The 22,914-nt window shown below is 41.9% G+C and overlaps 1 protein-coding gene across 3 annotated transcripts in view; it reads left to right on the forward strand.

The window, feature by feature from the left end:
• Positions 1-176: 176 nt before the first annotated feature.
• The window catches only part of mapkbp1 (mitogen-activated protein kinase binding protein 1), an 84,841-nt gene continuing 62,103 nt past the window's right edge, over positions 177-22,914 (forward strand). For all 3 annotated transcript variants that reach the window (XM_080414422.1, XM_080414421.1, XM_080414423.1), the window contains exons 1-2: positions 177-1,146; positions 16,686-16,777. In XM_080414422.1, the coding sequence (XP_080270548.1) occupies positions 1,033-1,146; positions 16,686-16,777 (206 nt within the window). In that variant the 5' untranslated portion in view covers positions 177-1,032. The remainder of the gene's footprint in view (positions 1,147-16,685; positions 16,778-22,914) is intronic.

Here is a 22,914-nt window from a genome sequence, read left to right on the forward strand (position 1 = left end):
GTCATATGATATGACAGTCATGTATACTCCGACCTGCGGGGAGCGCTGTAGACTTCCCCCGGCCGTGCCGTCGTAACGTGGATGGATCGGGGATGGATGTGGGTCAGATCTGAAACATATGGCTGTCAAAATGTAGATGGAAGAAGAATTCATCTGATCTGATCTGAGGGACATCATCAGGCTGTTCCATGTGTGGCGGAATGAGGGCAAACCTGCGCCTTTGTGTGGAGAGTGTGTGAGTGAGTGTGTGTGGTGCTTTACTGGGTATACTGGACTCCCAGTCAGCCCACTGCTTCTGAACTGGTGTGTGTGAGTCTCTCTGTGAGTCTCTGTGTGTGTGTGTGTGTGTGTGTGTGTGTGTGTGTGTGTGTGTGTGTGTGTGTGTCTGTGTTTTCTGCAGAGCTCTGCACAATCTGAACGCACCAGCCGGCCGGCGGTTGGATTTTTAACGAACGACGCAACAGAACAGAACACACTCACTGTCTCCTCTGAGGAATACATACACATGGATAAATGGACGTCAATGCTGCTTTTTGGTTTGTTTTTAAAGGACCTTAACCACTATCTACGACACGAGGACCTGTGTGTGTTTTTATAGAAGAAACGAGGAAGGATTTCTGTTCTTATCTGCGATGATGATGATGATATCTATTCTGGAAGCAAAGCAAAGCAGACTCTAAAAAAACCTCCTCGTTCATTCCTCCTATAACTGACTCCCGACTGTCTCTCCGAGGCGTTTTATTTAGCCTATTAATTTAATTTATCTAGCTTTATCTCCTTTTTTTGTGTTATTTAATGTTTTGTTTTGTCGGTTCAGACTGTTCTCCTTCCCTTTTTTGTTGTGTTTTCATTTTTAAATCTGTAGGTTATTATTAAAACGCATCAGCTCGTACCATGTGACCCCCGGGTCTGCTGCAGTTTAACATCCTCTCAGTGGCCCATGGTCTGATCAGACTGAAGTGTGTTTTTAAAGGAGGGTTAAAGTGGGGGTTTTAAAGGAGGGTTAAAGTGGGGTTTTTTGTATTAATAATCATGACTGGAACGGACGGAACCAGCATGAAGAACCGGATCAAGAACCTGCTCAGGTCCCCGGCCATCAACCTGAGGAGGAGCAAAGCTGTCAACAAAGAGCACCTTAGCAAGAAGGTCAGTCTGGAACACATTATAGCACTGTGTGTGTGTGTGTGTGTGTGTGTGTGTGTGTGTGTGTGTGTGTGTGTGTGTGTGTGTGTGTGTGTCAGAACCAACCAACCCAAGCCTCATTCTGTGTATTTACTAACAGCTTTCATAAACACACACACACTCTGATTGATTGATTGAATACTTATTTATTAACAGTTTGCAAATAGTACAGAGGTACAAGTATACAATGATGCTAAAAGGATAATAGGGCTATGTATTCAATTCATCCACACACACACACACACACACACACACACACACACACACACACAATGTGGATTGTTCAATTTATAGACCTTAAATGGTTTCAGCCAATAATACATTTAATCTAAAGCTATGTCATTATAACATATTATGTTCCTGCAGTGTGAGGTTTTAAACTGTGTTGATCTGGATATAACTCTACATGGAATAACAAAAAATAAAACAACTATTAACTTTAGAGTGTGTGTGTCAGAGAGAGAGAGAGAGAGAGAGAGATAATGTTCAGAATAAATCAGCTGTATTGTTGATCAAAGGGTCATTTAATGTGAAGACTGTTGAACAGAGCAGCCTGTATTCTCTCTCATTTCAATGTAAGGCAGATGCTGTCTGGTTGACACACATTCACTCATAATGTTCATCCAGAGAACTAACTGTCTGTCTGTCTGTCTGTCCCTCCTACCCTCACACTCTCACACAGTATATGACTTTTATTAATTTATTATTGAACACTTTATTAGTCCTAAATGTAAACAGCACGTGGTACAGCAGGTCAGACATTAAGGCTAAAAAGATAAAACAACAGTCCTGGGGATTTTTCATTGTGGTCCTATCTACAGTATGTATTCACTTCATCAACATAGCATTAAAAAAAAACTATATCATGTAGTTTGTCAGTCAGATTGTCTCTGGTTCCAGGTGTGTTAATGTTTCTGAAGATTTTTTACAGTAAAGCACCCTAGGCTACAGTATAACACCATGCACGCTGATCCTTTGTGTGTGTGAAGGGTTTGATGTCTTTGCTGTTAGCAACTTCTCTCTCACACTCACTCACTGTATAAAGGTCTCCAGTTGTGTTCATGTGCTTGTGTTGTTGTGTGTACTGGTATGGTGTAGTGTGTTGTAGTCTAGTTTTGTGGTGTTTTTATGGTGTGTGTGTGTGTGTGTGTGTGTGTGTGTAGTGTTGTATAGTATAGTGCAGTGGTTCTCAAACTTTTTTATTTGAGTGTATAAATGGAACCACACATTTTCCATTTTACACTCACAGAGTTGCATACCTCCTTTAAAAGGATCCCTGGCTAATGAGCCTTATATGCCTTAATACATTATAATTGCCTCAAAGAAATAACTCAAATAAAAACACCTTAAATATAAAAATATAGTAACAAAAAATAGTTAATCTTTTACTCAAGCAGGACAACGCCCGTCGCAATGTTGATGTGGACCATGTGTGGTCCAGCCCTATGGAATGCATGTGAAAAAAACCCCGTAATACTTCCTAAGGTTAATATGAGCATCAAATCAATATTTTAAATATGTTTTATGTGCACATGCATTCCATAAATTCCACAGGGATAGAGCACATGGACAAATGACATCATCAGCTTGTGACGGAAGTTGTCCCCCTTGAGTAAAATATGAACTATTTCTAAAATAACTAACACATTTTAATTTGACATTTTAGTTATAAAGGGCAATTATAATGTATGAAGGCATAGCCAGGGATCCTTTTTAGGGATCCATTTGGAACCCCCTCAAGGGACCCTGATGGTCCCTGGACCCTACTTTAAGAACCACTGGTATGGTATACAGTGCGTTATTTTATGGTTGTAGTGTTGTGTCTATATTATAGCCCTAGAATGGCTGATATTCCATCCATACATGTATTCTACAGCATTTGTTCTCAAAGTGGGGTCCGGGGACCCCCAGGGGTCCTTGAGGGGGTTCCAGGGGTTCCCCAGATAAATGATGGTTAGATAGGAACCAACTATATATATATATCTCTCTATCTCTCTCTCTCTCGGCTATTTTCAAAACATCTTGACATTCTTTGAAAATGTTCACGCCACAAATCTTATACATACAACATAGGGCTTGAGGTGAACATGGGTATTCGCCATAGACTGTATAAAAGAGATGGACAAAGCCAGACCGCTGGTTTCTACAGACCGAAAATGAAGCAGATTGTTCAGGAATTAGAAATCCGCCATCTCTAATATAAGCCCAAAAGCACGTCGGGAACAGGAACCGGAAAACAATCCCCAAAGAATGCTATTGGGTTGGGTAGCTTGTCAATCAAGAGCGGGGGCGGGGAATGAATGCTATTGGTTGTGTAGCTTGTCAATCAAATCATCCCGCCCCTCTTAGAGAATAGCCTACTACTTTATCGTCAATTTTAGAATAAATGGGACCATAATTTAGCAAAACGCATATCATGATGATTGGAAGGAGACTTTAAACTAGCGACTGGAAGCATATAGAATTTATGACAATTTTTATTAAGGTAAGAAAATCTAGTCTAAAAGTTTGTCAAAAAGTTTGTCAAAAACCCATCCGCTTGCGTTAAAATAAATTATTTCTGACACCTGCCGCGGTAAAACGGCAAAACTACAGGCCATTCATATGAACTGTCTCTTCCGTATTGGAGTCAATGTAAAAATCTCAAGCTGGCCCCTTGGTGTACGCTCCCCAGCCATGGAACACTCCATGTAATCTCATGGAGGGAATCGAGGATTGAACCGGGCGACGGCGGCGTTCTAATTGGTAGCACTCCGTTCACCCAGTAATGAACTGCTGTGACGCGGGGTCAGCTCCTGTCATCTAGCATCATATCCATTTGAAAGTTCTTCCGAAAATGTCTTATTTAGTCAAATATCTTCTCCCACTCTTCCACGAGATTCACGCGGGGGTGCATCTGCTGCATTCAGTTAATCGAAGTAATCTATTTAATTGATTTGTTATTTATTTTATAGGCCTAACTTTTCCAGAATTCTCAAAACATACAGAAAATAGTTAAATAGCAGATCTACAAGCTCACTTTGTGATTAAACTTCATTCAATGAGCACATACATGAGTGTGTTATGTTGTGTTGTTATGCTTGTTATGTTGGTTGTTCATTGTTTTTGATGTAAAGCGTCCTTGGGTTTATGAAAGGCGATACATCAATTCAAGCTATTATTAGCTATTATTATTGGTAATGGATGGTGTCAGACTCGGGGCATTCCACATTTTGGTGTCAGAATAGTAGAATGTGATTTTTTCCCCATGTTTGTTCTATATTTGGGTGGTACCTAGGGCTGTCAACTTTCCTCAGAAATGATATTCGAATATTGGTCTTAAAAATTGGCTGATATTCAAATATATTCGAATATTATTTTATATATATATATATTTTTTTAAATATTCGAATATTAATTTTCAATTCGAATATACATATTTTCCCCATATTCGAGGAATATTCGATATTCGAATATTAATTCACCAACCCTATACCAGATCGTTGTCACCCCCTCTAGTGTCGTGGCTGTGGGTGTCACTCACTTTGGAGAAGAGTAGTTAAACACTTAAACCCCAGGCCCTCCGTATTCTGGGGGATACATTTGCAGAAAATTACGTTCACAATGCGTTGTGGAAGCAGCTCGTAGATCGGCTGACTTTCAGCTTTCAAGATATTTTAATGTAGAGGGAAAACAAAACAGACACTAGTACAGAGCTCTGACGGACTCCGCCCAACAACGTATATATGGGGTTAAACAATTCTTGCAAAGTCAACATCCAGAACCGCCGTCTTGTCTTGGTCAGCGTTGATCAATCCATCCATCAATCAATTCATGACTGGAATCAATGGACTGACCCTGACCAACACAGCTCAGCTCTTCTTTCATTTCATCCATTAACCCATTGATACCTGGAACGCTTCTGTGTCACTTTAGATGCCTTTGGCTATTCAAAAATAGCAGATATACAAGCTCATAGCGCGGCACCGAGTGCCGCGCTATGAGCTTGTAGATCTGCTATTTTTGAAAAATCTTGAAAAAAAGATTTATTAATTTTTTTACAGTTATGATTTCGATTTTTTTAAAGAATCGCCTCAGGTCTTAAAGGGAACGCATCTGTGTCAGTTTAACATTTCTTTGGCTATTAAAAAAAATTGCAGATTTCCAAGCTTGTGCCGTGCTATGAGCTTGTAAATCTGCAAAAAAAAAATCTGTGTGTGTGTATGTTTTAAAGCCAACATTTGTAACTCCGATCTGTGCTTCTGGGCGTCCCTGGAACAACACATTTTGAGATGGGGGTTCGCGGCCAAATTTTGGGGGGCGTCCTTGACATGGAAAAGTTGGAGCACCACTGATATAGCAACATACTGTAAGGATTTAGAAAACCTTTTTAGATCTGTATTTGGCCTGCGGACCCCCCCATCTTAAAATGTTTTGTTCCAGGGACCCCCCCCCCCCTCCCAGAAGCAAAGATTTGAGTTAAAAATGATTTGCACAAATTTCAAGATTTTCCAAAAATAGCCAAATAAATCTTAAAATCAGACAGATGTGTTCCCGGATTGAATGGGTTAATGTCTCCTATTAGGCTTGCAGCTCTTAATCCAGCTAATCAATTTAACCCATTATACGGCAGAAACCTCTCATCTCATATTTTAACTTTTTGTGTTTTTTTCTCGTAAACTTATGCCCTACTTGATCATTACATTACATTACAGTCATTTAGCAGACGCTTTTATCCAAAGCGACTTACAATAAGTGTATTCAACATAGGTAGGGAACGAAAACTACTAATCACCAGAAGTCTTTAGTGCATTTTCTGCAAAAACAAGCAGCCAAGAGTATACCTAGCGCTAAGGTAAAAGTGCAATATATCAGCTACCTATTTCCTTAAACAGATGAGACAAAATAGCTAAATCAAATGAGCATGAGCTAAAACAAATAAGTGTATCGACTAAACAAGATCCAATAAACAATCCAATAATCCAATAAACAATACAGCAATAGAAAACAAGCATTCGTACAACTAGTTAAATCACACTACAGCGTCACACAAAAGCATCAAAAGTAGCAGATCTACAAGCACAAAACCATGACTCGTTTTGAGCTTGTAGATCTGCTACTTTAGCTATTTTAGAATTTGAATGCTGAAAAGTAACCGTTTTGGACATATGAGGTTTCCACCCGACAGAGACCATATATATATATATTTTAAGGGCTTTTTTTTTTTATCCCTGTTTTGGGCATGTCATTATAGCATTTATCACTGTCACACAGACACAACAGACAGCCTGTCTCCAGATCCACAGCAACAACATTCCACAGTGATTGTTGGTGTGATTGTGTTTATCAGGACTACAACGTGTACACACACACACACACACACACACACACACACACACACACACACACACACACACACACACACACACACACACACACACACACACACACACACACACACACACACACACACACAGCAAGCATGACAACACATCCATGGTCTCCCTGCAGAAGGTTTCATAACAGCAGAAGGTGGATTGAACCATGGATTGATTGCACATAACCAGACAGTCTGCTGGTTGTCATGTCAACCAGACAAACATTGAACACTAGCGGAGTGTGTAGGCCTCTATAGCAGGCTGTGGTTGGGTTGCCTATGTAACGCCCGGGAATCGAACCCGGGTCCTCTTTCGCATTGGAAAGCCAACATCTTAACCAATAACCAATTGGTCATCAGGCAGAGGCTCTGAGCAGTGTTGCCAGATTCTGTGAGAGAAACAAGCAACCAGGTCTAGGAAAACCCGCCCAAAAGAAGCCACTATGGGCCACATGTGCACTTTAACATGTACATCAGCTATTAGAAAATAGCAGATCTACAAGCTCACAACGCGTCACGATGCGACGCGTTGTGAGCTTGTAGATCGGCTATTTTCAAATAAAATCTTGCAGGAAAATTATAGTAAGCAGATGTGGCAACCCTGGCTCTGAGCCACTACACCTACCACAGGGCTGTGTCAGTCGTGGGGGGGGCAGCCGTTAGGACCAGTGGTGGAAAAAGTACTCACATTGTCTAGTTAAAGGGATATTTCACTTTCAAAAAAACTTTTGGTCATTTTATCATCTACTCAGGCCTTTGTGAACCCCCCAGACCGTTTTTAAGTTGCTTGATTCAGTATTTAGATATTTGATATTCATTTTATCAGTCCTTCGTTCTGCTGACTCACCCTGCCCTCCTAATGCGTGAGGGGGCCGTGTTTTTCCGATATTTTTTTTCATTTATTTTATTACATTTCTTTATTGCATTTTATTTTTTTCATTTTCCTAAAAAAATATTAAAAATAAATGAAAAAAGTAATTGAAAAAACACAGCCCCCTCGCGTATTAGGGGGGTGGTATGAGTCACCAGAACCAAGGACGGGTGTTTTTGATTAATCTAACATGGTTAAAATGGAGTTTGAAGTTACAATGGGTTTGTATAGGAAGCGGGCGTGTCTGATAAAATTAATATCAAATATCTAAATACTGAATGGAGCATCTTAAAAACTGTCTGGGGGGTTCACAAAGGCCTGAGTAGACGATAAAATGACAAAAAAAAATGTTGAAAGTGAAATATCCCTTTAAGTAAAAGTATCAAATAATGCAATGTAGAAATACTCTGTTATAACCAAGTAAAAGTCTGGAATTCAAAATTTGCTTGAGTAAAAGTACAAAAGTAGAAAGTACTCATTATGCAGAATGTCCCATTTCACGTGTTTTCAAATGTATAAAATGTCAAAAAAAAAAAAGGCAGATCTACAAGCTCACAATACGTCGCGGCTTGTTGATCGGCTATTTTCAAATGGCCGAAATGTATATAGGGCTGAAGTGGTTACTGCATGTTTTGTAATAGATAAAACTGGACGTACTCCGGTAAAGTAAAAAACACCTCAAAATTGTGCTTAAGTACAGTACTTGAGTACATGTACTTAGTTACTTTACACCACTGGTCAGGACATGGGGCGACAGACAGTGTCTCAGGAGGCAGAGCAGCCACTTGGGAACCGGAAGGTTCCTGTCGAAGTGTCCTTGAGCAATATATACTAAACCAGTGGTTTTCAACCTTTTTCATGCCAAGGACCCCTAAATTGATATACATTTGGCCGCGGACCCCCATCTGAAAACGTTTTGTGCCAGGGAACCCCCAGAAGCAAAGATTTGAGTTAAAAATGTTCGCTTTGAAAAAAAATATATATATTCAAAGATATGCACACATTTTCACGATTTTTCCAAAAATAGCAGATCTACAAGCTCATAGCGCGGCACTCGGTGCCGCGCTATGAGCTTGTATATCTGCTATTTTTGAATAGCCAATGCTAAGCGGTTAAAATGACTGTTGACGCTAGGTTATTTCGCTGGGGACCCCCTGGCACCCCCCCCATGGACCACTGGTGGTCCCCGGACCACTGGTTGAGGACCCCTGTACTAAACCACTAACTGCTCCCCTATGAGCAGGTTGGTGCCTTGCATGGTTGTCTCTGTCATGGGTGTGTGAATGTGTGTGTGAATGTGTGTGAGAGACTGGGTGAATGTAAATGTCACATTGTTCTCATGACTCACGAGGGGGTGGGGGGAAGGGGGGGGGGGTTGTCATGATCCAATGAATCATTTAGTTTTTGATCTCGCCTGCCCTAAATGTAAATCCTGGGGACGCCACTGCCGAGAGGTCAGCTGTACACAGACGGACAGATGAACAGACAGGTCGGACAGGGGCAATAATAACATCATCTCCATTCTCCACCCCTCCCGGACCTTTCGGCCTGGTGGAGATACATTAATGAATGAACTCGATAATAAATCTGAGGATGAACCGAGAGCAAAATAGCAGCACCCTTATGTTGCTGCAGTAAAGCTGCAGGAGCTCCAACTTTGGTGAAATGAACCAAAACATTATCTCCAGGGGCCAGTTGCACCACCTCACACTAAATTCAAACTTAGCCTAGTTATAGCTTAACCTTTTTAAAGCTTTATTTGGCTATTCAAAAATAGCAGATATACAAGCTCATAGCACGGCACCGAGTGCCGCGCTATGAGCTTGTAGATCAGCTATTTTTGAAAAATCGTGAAAATGTGTGCACATCTTTGAATATATATATTTAACTCAAATATTTGCTTCTGGGGGTCCCTGGAACAAAAACATGTTACAAATGTAAAATTTTCACGATTTTTCAAAAAAATGGCAGATCTACAAGCTCATAGCGCGGCACTCGGTGCCGTGCTATGAGCTTGTAGATCTGCTATTTTTGAATAGCCAAATAGATCTAAAAATGACAGATACTTCCCTAACTAGGCTAAGTTTGAACTTAGTGTGAGGTGGTGCTCCGAGACAGAGTAAAACTGCAGGCAGAATAGGGCTCAAATAGCATTGAAGATCCTGAAGTTGGGAGGAAAACAAACAATGATACACAGAGCCCACAAAACCTCTCCCTTTTGGATTGAAAAAACGGTGCGCGCCATATCTCCGCCAGATTGCCTTAGCCAGGGCTGTGTAATTCATGGTTTGCAACCGTCAGGAGGACGCGAGGAAGCTGTGGGGTGGATAGCGTTTCTATGACTATGTTCAACTTCAAGCATTTGTGGTTCCCTCCCTCCCCCCCCCCAGGGGTAGAAGGGAAAGCGCTTTTGGAGGTGCACTTTGTAGACGAATCCACAGAAGGGCAATCATAACTGGTGTCTGAGCAGTTATGATTGCCTACAGTCAGCGCGTCTGTGGATTCGTCTATAGAGCACTGGTTCGGGACCCAAAAATGGGTCGCAGACCAATTTTTATTGGTTGTGAGTAAATATCATTTTTGAGCGGTGTAGCCGCTCCTATAAGTGGGGTTGGGACACCTCATTAGTATTAGTTTCCTGCACTGTGATTGGCCCATTAGTACACCCCTAGCTGTACTGTGATTGGCTGACTCTATTGGCTGACTCTATTCAGCACTGTGATTGGCTAGCGAGACACATGATGACATTGATAACCTATAAATTCCACTTATGATGTGATGACCACACCGCTCACTTCACACTGGGTGTGATTTCTTTGGGCGGTGAAACCGCCCCTATATGTGAGGTTTGGATATTTGCACACCAAATCCTGCGCTGTGATTGGCCACAAATGTACCCCCCTAACCCTGCACCGTGATTGGCCAATCACAGTCTATTCAGGACTGTGATTGGCTAGGGAAACATGACACATGTGCATAGCCCTATAAATAGGACCATAACTTAAAAAAAACCATAAATGTGTTTTTTTTTAAGTTATGGTTTCTTCCATCACTTCTTCCATCACTGTGATGACCACTGTGACCACACCGCCCACTTCACACTGGGTGTGATTTTTTCATTATATTCGACTTTTTTTGTGTCAATATTTATTTCTTTTTTATGTAGTAAACAAAAAAAAAGGGGATATTTACTCGCGGCCCATAACAATTGGTCCGCGACCCAAAAATGGGTCCCAAACCGCTGTTTGGGAAACAGTGGTTAAGAGTGGGGTAACTTTCCGAGTCAATATCCCCTTTTTTCATTCATGGCCTGTCTATAAAAATAACAATTACTTGTACACAGTCAAACATGCATCCGTGTCCACCTGTCCTGTGCTGCCATTGGCTGTAGCGTCTCGAGACATTCAACATCATCTGGTCTCTCAGTGCCGGTCACTGACACACATTTCATACTACACCCGAAGAAGTGAAAAAAATCACACCCAGTGTGAAGTGGGCGGTGTGGTCACAGTGGTCATCACAGTGATGGAATTTCACTTAAAGGAGCATTTCACCCCTGGAAGAAGTTTTCGGTCTTTTAATGAAGTTTAGGAGTCAAGAAACAAGATCCTGGGTTTTTTTTTGTGAATAATCTGTGTTTTTAGATATCTAGTAATCTTCGCATTCTTCGGTGGGGGGGTACAATGGTGGCCAATCACAGTGCAGCGAATGTCGATGTCCAAACCTCACATATAGGGGCGGTTTCACCGCCCAAAAATAGCATATTATGTGACGCGTCGTGAGCTTGTAGATCTGCTATTTTCTCTAGTTTGGGTCCCCGGCCATGGAGACATCACATTCCTCTTTTGGGTCTTGAGCTAAATGTTTTGGGAACCACTGCCCTATAGCCTATAGTAGACTGTCTGTCGCTCTGTGTTTAGTTTGGAATTCCTGTACTTTACTTTAACGATGTTGTAGCTCCTTGAGAACTGGACCCTTTGTTTCTCAGATGTGCGTGCGTGCGTGCGTGCGTGCGTTTGTGCGTGTGCGTGCGTGCGTGCGTTTGTGCGTGTGCGTGCGTGCGTGCATGTGCGGGATCCAGTGGTAAATGAGAGCGACTCAGAGCTTCATGTCAAGTTGAATGAGTTGTGAGTGTTTGCTCGTTCTGTCCTTGAGGTCCAATCAGACCCATTACATGAGTCCACATCAGATCCACTGACAGGGCTGACCTGCAGAGGACAATGATCATACTACAAATCTCTCCTACCTGCTCCATGTTTTAAGTCATAGCTGTGTGTGTGTGTGTGTGTGTGTGTGTGTGTGTGTGTGTGTGTGTGTGTGTGTGTGTGTGTGTGTGTGTGTGTGTGTGTGTGTGTGTGTGTGTGTGTGTGTGTGTGTGTGTGTGTGTGTGTGTGTGTGTGTGTGTGTGTGTGTGTGTGTGTGTGTGTGTGTGTGTGTGTCCGCCCTGAAGGATCTTCCAGTATCTGTGGTTTATAGATCCAGTCTGTTTACAGGGAATACAATGTTACTGTTGCTGCAGGCTGGCAGCTCTAGAATCAACATTTTTTATTGTTACGTCTCACACGTATAAAGAGGGTGAGATTCATGGGTTTTGGCTCCTCAACATTGCAGTGACATGAGTGAATGGCCAAAAAATGGCAGTTAAAAAAAGCACTGAAAATACAATTCCAACAATGTAGTTGCCTTTGTTAGCTGCTGTGTGCATCAGTCCTACCTCAAATAAATAAATAATACATTTTAATGTGTTTATGTACCATTATAAACAATAAGTGTCGGGTGCCTGTGTGTTTGAGATGTGTACAATGTGCGTGTGTGCATAAATACAGTATGTCTGTGTGGTTGTTTGTGTGCAATTGTGTATAATATAGCTGCCTGTGTGTGTGTGTGTGTGTGTGTGTGTGTGTGCGTGTGTATTCCTGTTAATCTGGTTCTAATATGAGCTTCAGATAAGATACGTACACAGTCACACATATCCTTCACTCAGGTTGAGTTCTGTGAAAATGAATATGAATGTGTTACATAACATCTGTATTCAGAAACACCAGTGACCCCAGCATGTTTCTATCATTCTGTCAATACTGGTTCTGTCTGTCTGTCTGTCTGTCTGTCTGTCTGTCTGTCTGTCTGTCTGTCTGTCTGTCTGTCTGTCTGTCTGCTGCAGTGCTGCTCTCTTGTCTGTCTGTCTTGCCCTATTCTTATTTTCCATGTCTCTGCCTTGTTGGTGCTTCTCCCCCACCCGTCTGTCTGTGTGCAGTAGTGAGAGGAAGGGAGATAGATGTGTGTGTGTGAAGGGGGGATGTGTTAGAGAGAGAGAGAGAGTCATGTGAGAGGAGGTGTGTGCTCTGACTGACTCAGTGTCTCCATCCTGGATTTTAAACCTGAGATCAACACAACCGCTGTGAGCTTAGCCCTGTTCTCTCACACACACACACACACACACACACACACACACACACACACACACACACACACACACACACACACACACACGGAGCTGTCACGATTATGACATTTTACTCGACGATTAATTGTCATATAAATAATTGTGATTAAAGGAGCTACACCATGAATTTAAAAAATATATTTGATATTTAATATCATATGGTGTATGTCCCTCAAACCTTTTTCAAAAGGTTTGAGCCTAAATCATCACTCAGATATACTCATCCCAAGTCAATTGTCTCTGGCTTATACAGCACTTTCAGCTGCAATACCAAAACGTCCTCTTGTGCAGGGGGGGCTACTGAGCAATTCTGTCTGTTAATTAAAAAAAATATTTAAAAAAATTATTAAAAATAAAAAAAAAATGGAAAAATTCTGCATAAAAAGAAGCATATAAGAAAAATACAAAATCGAAAAAAAAAACACTTTGAACATTTTTGAACAATTCCACCAAGTGTTTGAGGTGCCTGTTTCACCCACTTCCGGGGGGCGGAGCCAAAATCCGAGCCCGAAGTATTTGTTCGTAGACCCCCACTTAGGGGGGGTAGAAAAAGTTTCGGAGCGATTCGGGCACTTTTCATTTAACATTGGGTTTGCCATCATTAATGTTTATGACATCATAAACATTTCCATTCTGAGATCGCCTGTTCAGACACGCCCATTCTGGAAATCCATGAAATGAGAAGGAATGACTGAATTAAAAAAAAAACATTTTTTTGGGTACAAGAGACACTGGGGACCCCAAAAAATACAAAAAAACAAGAAAAAAGTGATTTTCATGGTGTAGACCCTTTAACTATTTCTTTGTGTGGCTTTTAGGCCTTGCAAACTAGGAGTTGCACAGGACAGATATGACAAAAACGTAAATACACAAATAATCTAATCTAAATCAATGTAGTATGGCCAAAACACGGCATAAGTTATACTCAAAATGTATTACAGAATAGTGGAAATAGCCGATCTACAAGCTCACAGCGTGTCGCATCACACGACCTGCTGTGAGCTTGTAGATCGGCTAAACCACTGTTTTAAAAAAAAACGTTTCAAAATGTAAGAACCTTTCTCAACATAGAAACGATGATGACGATCATACAAAAATAATTGCTAATATCTTAAACCCTTACCCCCCACACACACACACACACACACACACACACACACACACACACACACACACACACACACACACACACACACACAGTTGGTGTAGAAAACAGTCAGTCTAGCCTTGGCAGCCTGCCTGAAGAAGCATCTGTGTCACCTTTTCATTTGAGCTAAAAAGCATTATTTTACACTTTGGCTATTCAAAAATAGCAGATCTACAAGCTCATAGCGCGGCACCGAGTGCCATGCTATGAGCTTGTAGATCTGCTATTTTTGAAAAATCGTGAAAATGTGTGCAAAACTTTTAATATATATATATTCTTTTAAAGCAAACATTAACTAAAATCTTTGCTTCTGGTGGTCCCTGGAACAGAATATTTTGAGATGGGGGGTTCGCGGCCAAATTCATATCATTGTGGGGGTCCTGACATGAAAAGGTTTGAAAACCACTGATATAGAAACTGAAGTTTTTCAGAAAACCGTTGACATTTTGCAGAATCGGAACCTCAGGCCGCAATGGGTTAAATCCTATTGTATTCAGTAGTTGACTACAATACAAAGTCCCCCTGTCCTGTTTTCACTCTGAACCATTAAACGTCTTTGACAAAAAACTGTCCATCTGCAAGCATACGACGTGTCGACTTGTGATGTGTTGTGAGCTTGTAGATCGGCTATGTTCTTTATTTTTTTAGAAGATATGTGGTGTTGAGAGGGGAAAAGGGACGGACCTCATAGCCCTGGGAGACCCCTGGTCAACTAAGTATAACGGTTTTACGAGGTCAGAGACAGAGATTCTGATTGGCTGTGACAGCTCGTTATGCTCATAGTCGTTCAAGGAGATGGCCTCCCTCGTTAGGACCCTGTTCAAAGTCAAGTGTGTGTGTGTGTGTGTGTGTGTGTGTGCGCGTGTGCGCATGTGTGTGTGTGTGTGTGTGTGTGTCCTTGGTAGCAGACATAGTAGCCGGAATGAGTGTATGATTTGTTTGCTGAGAATATACATAATGACTGTTTTAATCTGTAACTAACTGCACTTCAGACACACTTAATATATCGTTGCTGTCGTACAGAAACCTCTTATATCCATATTTCTGCTTTTTGAGATCTTGTAGATCTGCTATTTTCACTATTTTTGAAACCATTGAAAACCAATAAAGTATAAAAAAAAAGAGCTTTTTGTGACCTGAATAATAACCAATAATGATAACTTGGTTCCATTGGAATACGGGTTCTTCTTTCCATAAAGTAACTTGTTTTGGACATACATGTTTTTTGTGCTCGACAGGGGCACAACTTTATTTATATCAATTAAGTCAATATATTGAACAGCTTGACGGAGAAAATACTACTAAAGAAAATTAACTTGACCATTCAGACCAAAGTCTGTGTGTGTGTGTGGGGGGTGGGGGGGGGGGTGTTGATTAAATTAGCTAGTGTGTTAACTTCAATGTGAAGCGAGGCGTTTCTAATAAACTTAATTGACCAATCAGAGCGCAGCTCCACCGTACTGCCATGAACAACAACAACATACAGTGCTTTTAAGGTCAAATGGTACGACGACGAGGTTTTAGGCATCGTATCGTCACTGTCGGGTGGAAACCTTAGTATGTCCAAAACTGTTCCTTTTGTTATTTAAAAAAAATGAAAAGTAGCGCTGTCGCCTCACAGCTAGAAGGTCCTGGGTTCGATTCCCGCCGGGGACGCTGTGGGCGCTGGGGGCGTGTCTTCTCCTCTGCGTCATCAGCGCCCATACCCTAGGTGGGGTTGGTGAAAGGGCCTACTCTGTGTGGAGTTTGCATGTTCTCCCCGTGTCTCCTAGGGTAGTTAATACCCTCACAAAAACATGTAGTAATCCTGGTCGCTATACCGCCTCCCCCATGACAGCCGGGGCGCCTGATGGAGGGGAAGGGAACTGGTTGGAATAACGTGTTCCTTCCACGCGCTACGTCCTACCAGGGAAACTCCCCCCTGTCAGGTGACAAGAAGGTCAGTTGGCTCTCATGCATTGAAGGAAGCATGAGCTCGGCCCTAGCCTCCCTAGGCTGTGGGGGACTGGTGTAGGGCTGGTGTAGGGCTGGTGTAGCGCCCAGGATCACTTAGGAAATTGGCACCGGGTGAAAAAAATGGGTTACAAAAATCTTTAAAAAGCCATAATAAACACCTTTTCTTGACCCAGGACCTGGGTCTTTCCACATGGAAACCAAAGAGCAAACCTACTGTACCACAGCACACACACCATCTACCACTATATCCCAACTCTCGACAGAAAATGAACTGAATTGAATTTTGGTGTTTATAGGTATTTCTAATACGTGGTGTTTACCAAAATGTGAATGCTGCTCCTTGTTTCATGTTATGAAATAAAAGGTTCAGTTCCGACTGGCCGCGTTAAACATATTAAACAATATCCTGATGTTCCGGTAACATGTCGTGAGCATTCACCCTCATCGTGTGCTTTTATTACCTTATTTCACCCTCATCCATGTACTGTCAAACAATCAAAACAATAAGTGATTATTATGAAAATAACTGTGTGTGTGTGTGTGTGTGTGTGTGTGTGTGTGTGTGTGTGTGTGTGTGTGTGTGTGTGTGTGTGTGTGTGTGTGTGTGTGTGTGTGTGTGTGTGTGTGTGTGTGTGTGTGTGTGTGTGTGTGTGTGCGCGCGTGTCACACAGACTGATAACATAACAACAAGAATGATGTCATTGACCTATGTGACCTTTCCCCCCCCCAGGTGACCTTAGAGAAGGTTTTGGGAATCACGGCTCCGGGGAATCGAGCGCTGGCCTGTGACCCCCGGACTGGACTGGTAGCTTATCCTGCAGGGTAAGAGAGAGAGAGACACACACACACACACACACGTGCACACACCACCGTTTAAAGGGGCATGAAACCGTAACTGATTTAGTATTCTGTTTTCCTGTACTGGTTTAAAAACTCCACAGCAGGGTAAAAACATGGCAGGTTGACCTTATCGTACACTGTGATGTATAGCAACATAGCTGCAGACTTAAGTGCTCGGTGCCGCGCTATGAGCTTGTATAGGCTATCTGCTATTTTTTGAATAGCCAAAGAAATCAAAAAATGACACAGATGCGTTCCCGGATTGAATGAGTTAATAGACTAGCCCTGCTCATCCCTAGTTTCCATTACAAACAGCTGATGCCTTTTCAAACAGGAAGCTTGTATCTAACATTATGTGGTGTGTGTGTGGTTGTGTGAACTAAAAACATCAGCGGTAGTGGTGTAGGACAGTGTTCTGTTTTTTTTCTTTCCGTACAGGAATAAAGTGAGTGTTTATTTTTTGCTCATATCGCAAAACAGTGTTCATCTTTTTTTTTTAAATCTAATAATGCATGATTGTGTCTGACATCAGTCCAGTTGAAAATCTCCATACATGAGCATTTGGTTTATGTTGTGTATATGACATCTGTGCATTTTGATCTCCATCCATATACAGCATGTGCATTTGACGTGACATGAGTCCATGTTGATCTCAGGACAGATTAAGGAATAAAGTCACTGATTGATTGAATACTTTATTAATGGTTTGAAAAGACAAGCACAGGGAAGTACAGTTCAGCAGGCTTTGACTTTTTACAGGGGCCGCTTCCGAATTGCAGCCACCTGTAAGTGCTCTTTTAGAGTGTTTTTTGAGTCATGTCTTTATGACTGCTGGTAGGGCATTCCACATTTTTGTGGCATATAGGGGCAGAACAAATGTAATCCTGTGTTTGAGCCAAATCTGGGTTGAAAGTGATTTGTGGAGCTCCCTCTGGTGTTGAGTTTGTGGACGTCTTTAACGTTTTTGAAGTAGTTTGACAGGTACTTAGGTGTCTTTGTGGTGTAGTGTATCTTGTAGACCAGGCCCATTGCAAGTTGCTGTACTCTGTCCTCTACCCTGAGCCATCCCACCCTAGCAAAGTGAGCAGGCGTTAGATGAGTTGTAGATGCAAGGCCAAGCAAGTAGCCTGGCCAGTTTGTTTTGGGATGTCTGGAGCCTTGTTTTTAAGGCCTTTGTGGTGCTATGGTACCATGAGGTGCATGCGTAGTCGTGAGCGTTTATTCTTTGCTCTCTGTGTATAGTGTAGAGTTGCACTGTTTGGCTGCAGTACTGATTTGAACCAAGTACAACACTGTCTGTGAACTCAGCCTTGAATGAACTCACTGTGTACAAATAGAGAGCTTATATTGGGGCCTATTTGGGAATTAACGTTTACAAGGTTCTGCCTGTTATCACAGAGTCTTCTTACTACTCTTTGAACTACAGGCAAGTGGAGTCACGTCGTTTGTGCTTGTGTGGCTGCCATGCCACTGCTATACAAAAACATACTATTATGTTCCTAAACCGTGTCCAAGATTGAGACGTGAGCAATGCTCTCAGTTCATTATCCCACCCGTGTTATCAGGTGTGCCGCTTTGAAGTGAACGTAACGCTGGGGGACACGACCAAGTTTTAACACGATTTCTATGGATGCAATACAACCCTCTTCTGAACCATGGACCTTGTAAATATGAACAAATAGGCCATTTGAAAAGCACGATGAGCTGGTTTGTGTATAGCAAGAGCACAGCAAATTAATTCTCAAAGTTAACTTTTAAACTGGCGGAGGAACTTTTAGAGCTACACTGCATGGACTCCTGCAGGGTCTCTGGGAACGGGGCACCTGGGCTACTAGGCAGTGTTGCCAGGTCTGCTTATTACAAGCGACTTTGGGCTTGTTTTTATGTAAAGTAGCTTGTAAATATTGTTAGTTTTGGGTTTATAGATCGGCTATTTTGTAGATCGGCTATTTCAAATAGCCGTATCCTAGTCGCTTATTTTGGGCTTGTTTTTATAGACCTGGTTGCTTATTTATCTCGCAAAATCTGGCAACAGTGCTACAAGGCTATGCATTGCCAAACGTTGAGAGCAGCTACTGATGATAACTAGTTCTGCTAGGCTTGTTTCTGTTGTATGTTACAGTTGTTGTAGTTCTGTTGTATGTTACAGTAGCTGTAGTTCTGTTGTATGTTACAGTAGCTGTAGTTCTGTTGTATGTTACAGTAGCTGTAGTTCTGTTGTATGTTACAGTAGTTGTAGTTCTGTTGTATGTTACAGTAGCTGTAGTTCTGTTGTATGTTACAGTAGCTGTAGTTCTGTTGTATGTTACAGTAGCTGTAGTTCTACTGTTAGGTGTAGTGGTGTAGCTCTACTGTCGGATGTTAACCAGACTCATCTTTGAGGAATGTACAATATGTTGCCAACCATGTGGGAATTCCTTCTCCCTGTCTCCAAGTCTCTTCTCTCTCTCTCTCTGTCTCTCTGTCTCTCTCTCTCGCGCTCCCCCTCTCTCTCGCGCTCTCTCTCTCTCTCTCGTGTTGAGGTTAAAGCTCTATCTGTTATTTAGAGAGACAAAAGTGCCAGCTCAGCGTTGAGAGGGAGAGAGAGAGGTGTGAATGATGGTCTGTTGTTGTGGAAGAGAAATGCACTGTGTGTGTGTGTGTGTGGGCGCACGCGCACGCCCCTCCTTATGTAATGTTTATATAGCTAACATGAGCTCCATACAAACTGCACATAAAGCTGCTGGTGGAATGTCACTATTTCTGACTGTTTCTCTCTGTCTGTCTCTCTCTCACACACACACACACACTCGCACAGAGCTTTAAAGACTAATGACATAATGAGATCAAAGCCACCATGTGATGCAGAGGGACTGCCTCGCAGAACACACACACACACACACACACACACACACACACACACACACACACACACACACACACACACACACATGTGGGGTCCAGGGTCAACACCAGGTCCTCACATGTCTCATACACACTCACAGGCTCGTCATAAAACCAGAGAATGGCTTGTACTTACTACTGTAGGTTTTGATTGAATGAATATTTGATTAGGCAAAAATGTTAAACAGCACAGTACATTTAAAAGACTTTGTCTAAAAGGTCCGTTCCAAAAAATCTTGTTTCCATTGAGGTCCTTAGTATTCAATTCATAGTCAAAGGTACTAGGAACTAGTGACCGGGACCAATAATCAAAATAAATGACGAGTATCATAATGTAATACTGATAATGTAATCTTCATTCATTCATAGTGCTTGTAAATCTGCTATTTTTGAATAGAGAATATTTCTCGCCCTAAAGGCCCAGAATAGGAACACCAGGTTGAAAGTGGTTAACCCTAACCCTGTAAATAGGACAGTTCTGTTCATTACATCCAGCTGTTCTCATACAGATCAATGGAAACAATTCTGAAGGTCCTTACACACCGGGGAGATTTTTTCATGCGAATAATATGTTTTTTTTAAAAACCTTATAAAGTCAATGGAAGCGTACATGGAGCGAAAAAGCGTCTTTTAATTATTCGGAACGAGTCCGAATTTTGCGTATATTCGCATATTCGCCGGTGTGTAACCGCCTTTACGATTATGCAAAATAATTGTAATTGGCTGAAATAATTGTGATTAGGCGATTATGTGATAAATAAATCAGACAGACACAAGACCGACAGATGATGCTAAGACAGGAGTCATAGTAAACCCTTAAAGGTATAGTTCACCCCCAAAATGACTTTTTTTCTATCGATTACTCACCCCATGGAGACTTTAATTCATGGATATATATATATCTTTTTTTTTGTCGCATTCCAAACCCAATAATTTGATGACCGGCAGAGGTTCCGCTAGGAGAGACAAAGAGTCTCCTTTGTGTCTCCTACCGGAACCGCTGCCTACCGGTCCGCTGGTCATCACATTATTGGCTTAGGAATGCGACATACATAAAAAAAATCATGAAATCAAGTCTCCATGGGGTGACTAATCGACTGGAAAAAAAAGTATTTTTTTGGGTGAACTATCCCTTTAAAGATGGACTAGCTGCAGTGTTACAGCTCAGCTATTTTAGAGGCATTTAGCAAACAGCTCTTATCCAGAGTGACTTACAAAGGGTAAGATCAGAGTAAGTGGCTTCCACCCTATACTAGTCAACAAAGGACAGGGTAAATAAGTGGATTGGGCGGATAGTCACATAAGTAGAGTGTAAATAAAACGGTTAAGTGCTTCAAATAAACTATAGGACATAAAACCTTGAAGAACTGTCTAAACAACATGCTAAAGACCATTATTATCATTTGTGGACAAACAAGTTTGTCTATATAAACCAGTTATCTGTACCAATGATCTCTAACAGGAAATGCACCCTCCCCCCCCCCCCCCAATTTCCAGTTGAAATCTGTCTACTAGAGTCAAACCAATGCCCGATTTTTGAGTCCGATGCCAATACCGAATTTGCAGTGTCCTAGCCCGCGGATTACCGATGATTTGACCAATAGTTTGTCAAAACTTGCAAAATCAAGTTTGTCAAACATTTTAAATGGGTTAATGGTGAAGATTAACTATCAAACATTTCAAGGATCAAGGATCCCCGGGGCCCCATGTGGAGGAACATAGGAGGGATCACTTGTTTGGAATTGGTTTTCCCGTCATAAACTATTATGGACGGCACGGCTCGTCAACATTCAAGGCCTCGAGGCTGGTCGGGGCGCGGCTGAGTGAAACCCCCGGCTGTGGGGCAGCAGACTTTGTTCCGGCTGCTCGGCACACCTGCCTTGTTGTCAAGTGATGATGTAAAAGGTCATGCGTTTGTGTTGTAAAACACACACACACACACACACACACTGGACGTTGAGTGAGACTCAAATCTTTGCTTCTGAGGGGGTCCCTGGAACGAAATATTTTGAGATGGGTGGTCCACGGCCAAATGCATACATTTTCGGGGTCCTTGACAACTATGCAAAAGCCTGAAAACCACTGATAAAGCAACAAAGTTTTTTTTTTAAACAGTCGGTATTTAGAAGACATTTGTAGAATCGACTTCAGGTCTTAAAGGGTTAAACGCACGCGCACACACGCACACACACACACACACACACACACACACACATACACATACACACACACATACACACACACACACACACACACACCTGTTACCTGATGAGTGTGACAGAGGACAGAGTGATGTGGCCCTTGGGGCCCTCTGTACTGCTGTGTGCTGTGGTGGTGTCAGGTTTCTCTGACATTAAAAAACCTGTCAGACTGGATGGAGTGGTAGCATCTGATGTGTGTAAAAGTGACCAAAATGAATTTCTACTATCATCAATTTCTAACTATAATTCTATTAATAACGATTATTCGAATATTCGTTATATAGTCTTTACAACAGGGAAAAAAATATTTTAATACAATATAGATTTTTTAATATTCGATTTTATCCCAAAATGGTTTTTCAATTATTCTGACCCATCCCTAGTACCTGTTTCATAAACTACACTGTCTCTCTCTCTCTCAGCTGTCCTACCGTATATCTCTCCTACTCTGTCTCTCCCTCTGCTTTTCTACTGTTTCTCCTACACTGTCTCATCTGTTCTACTGTCTCTCCTACACTGTCTCTCTCTGCTTTTCTACTGTCTCTCCTGCACTGTCTCTCTCTCTGCTTTTCTACTGTCTCTTCTACACCGTCTCATGTCCTACTGTCTCTCCTACACTGTCTCTCAGCTTTCCTACTGTCTCTCCTATACTGTCTCCCTTACAGCTGTGCTACTGTCTGTCTCTCCTATACTGTCTCCCTTACAGCTGTGCTACTGTCTGTCTCTCCTACACTGTCTCTCTCTCAGCTGTGCTACTGTCTGTCTCTCCTACACTGTCTCTCTCTCTCTCTCTCTCAGCTGTGCTGCTGTCTGTCTCTCCTACACTGTCTCTCTCTCAGCTGTGCTACTGTCTGTCTCTCCTACACTGTCTCACTCTCAGCTGCGCGGCTGTCTCCCTACAATCAAGCCTCTCTCTCTGTTTTTAACTTGTGTTATTCACAGGTTTGATTCCAGTAAGTAAACGTAGAAAACATAAGAGTTTCATTGTTGTCTCTGCCAGCCGAAGGTGGGGTGAGAGATTGTGTTGAGAGTTTG

Source organism: Gymnoscopelus braueri (genome assembly GCF_963280865.1).
Source record: "Gymnoscopelus braueri genome assembly, chromosome: 19".
Lineage (NCBI taxonomy): Eukaryota > Metazoa > Chordata > Actinopteri > Myctophiformes > Myctophidae > Gymnoscopelus > Gymnoscopelus braueri.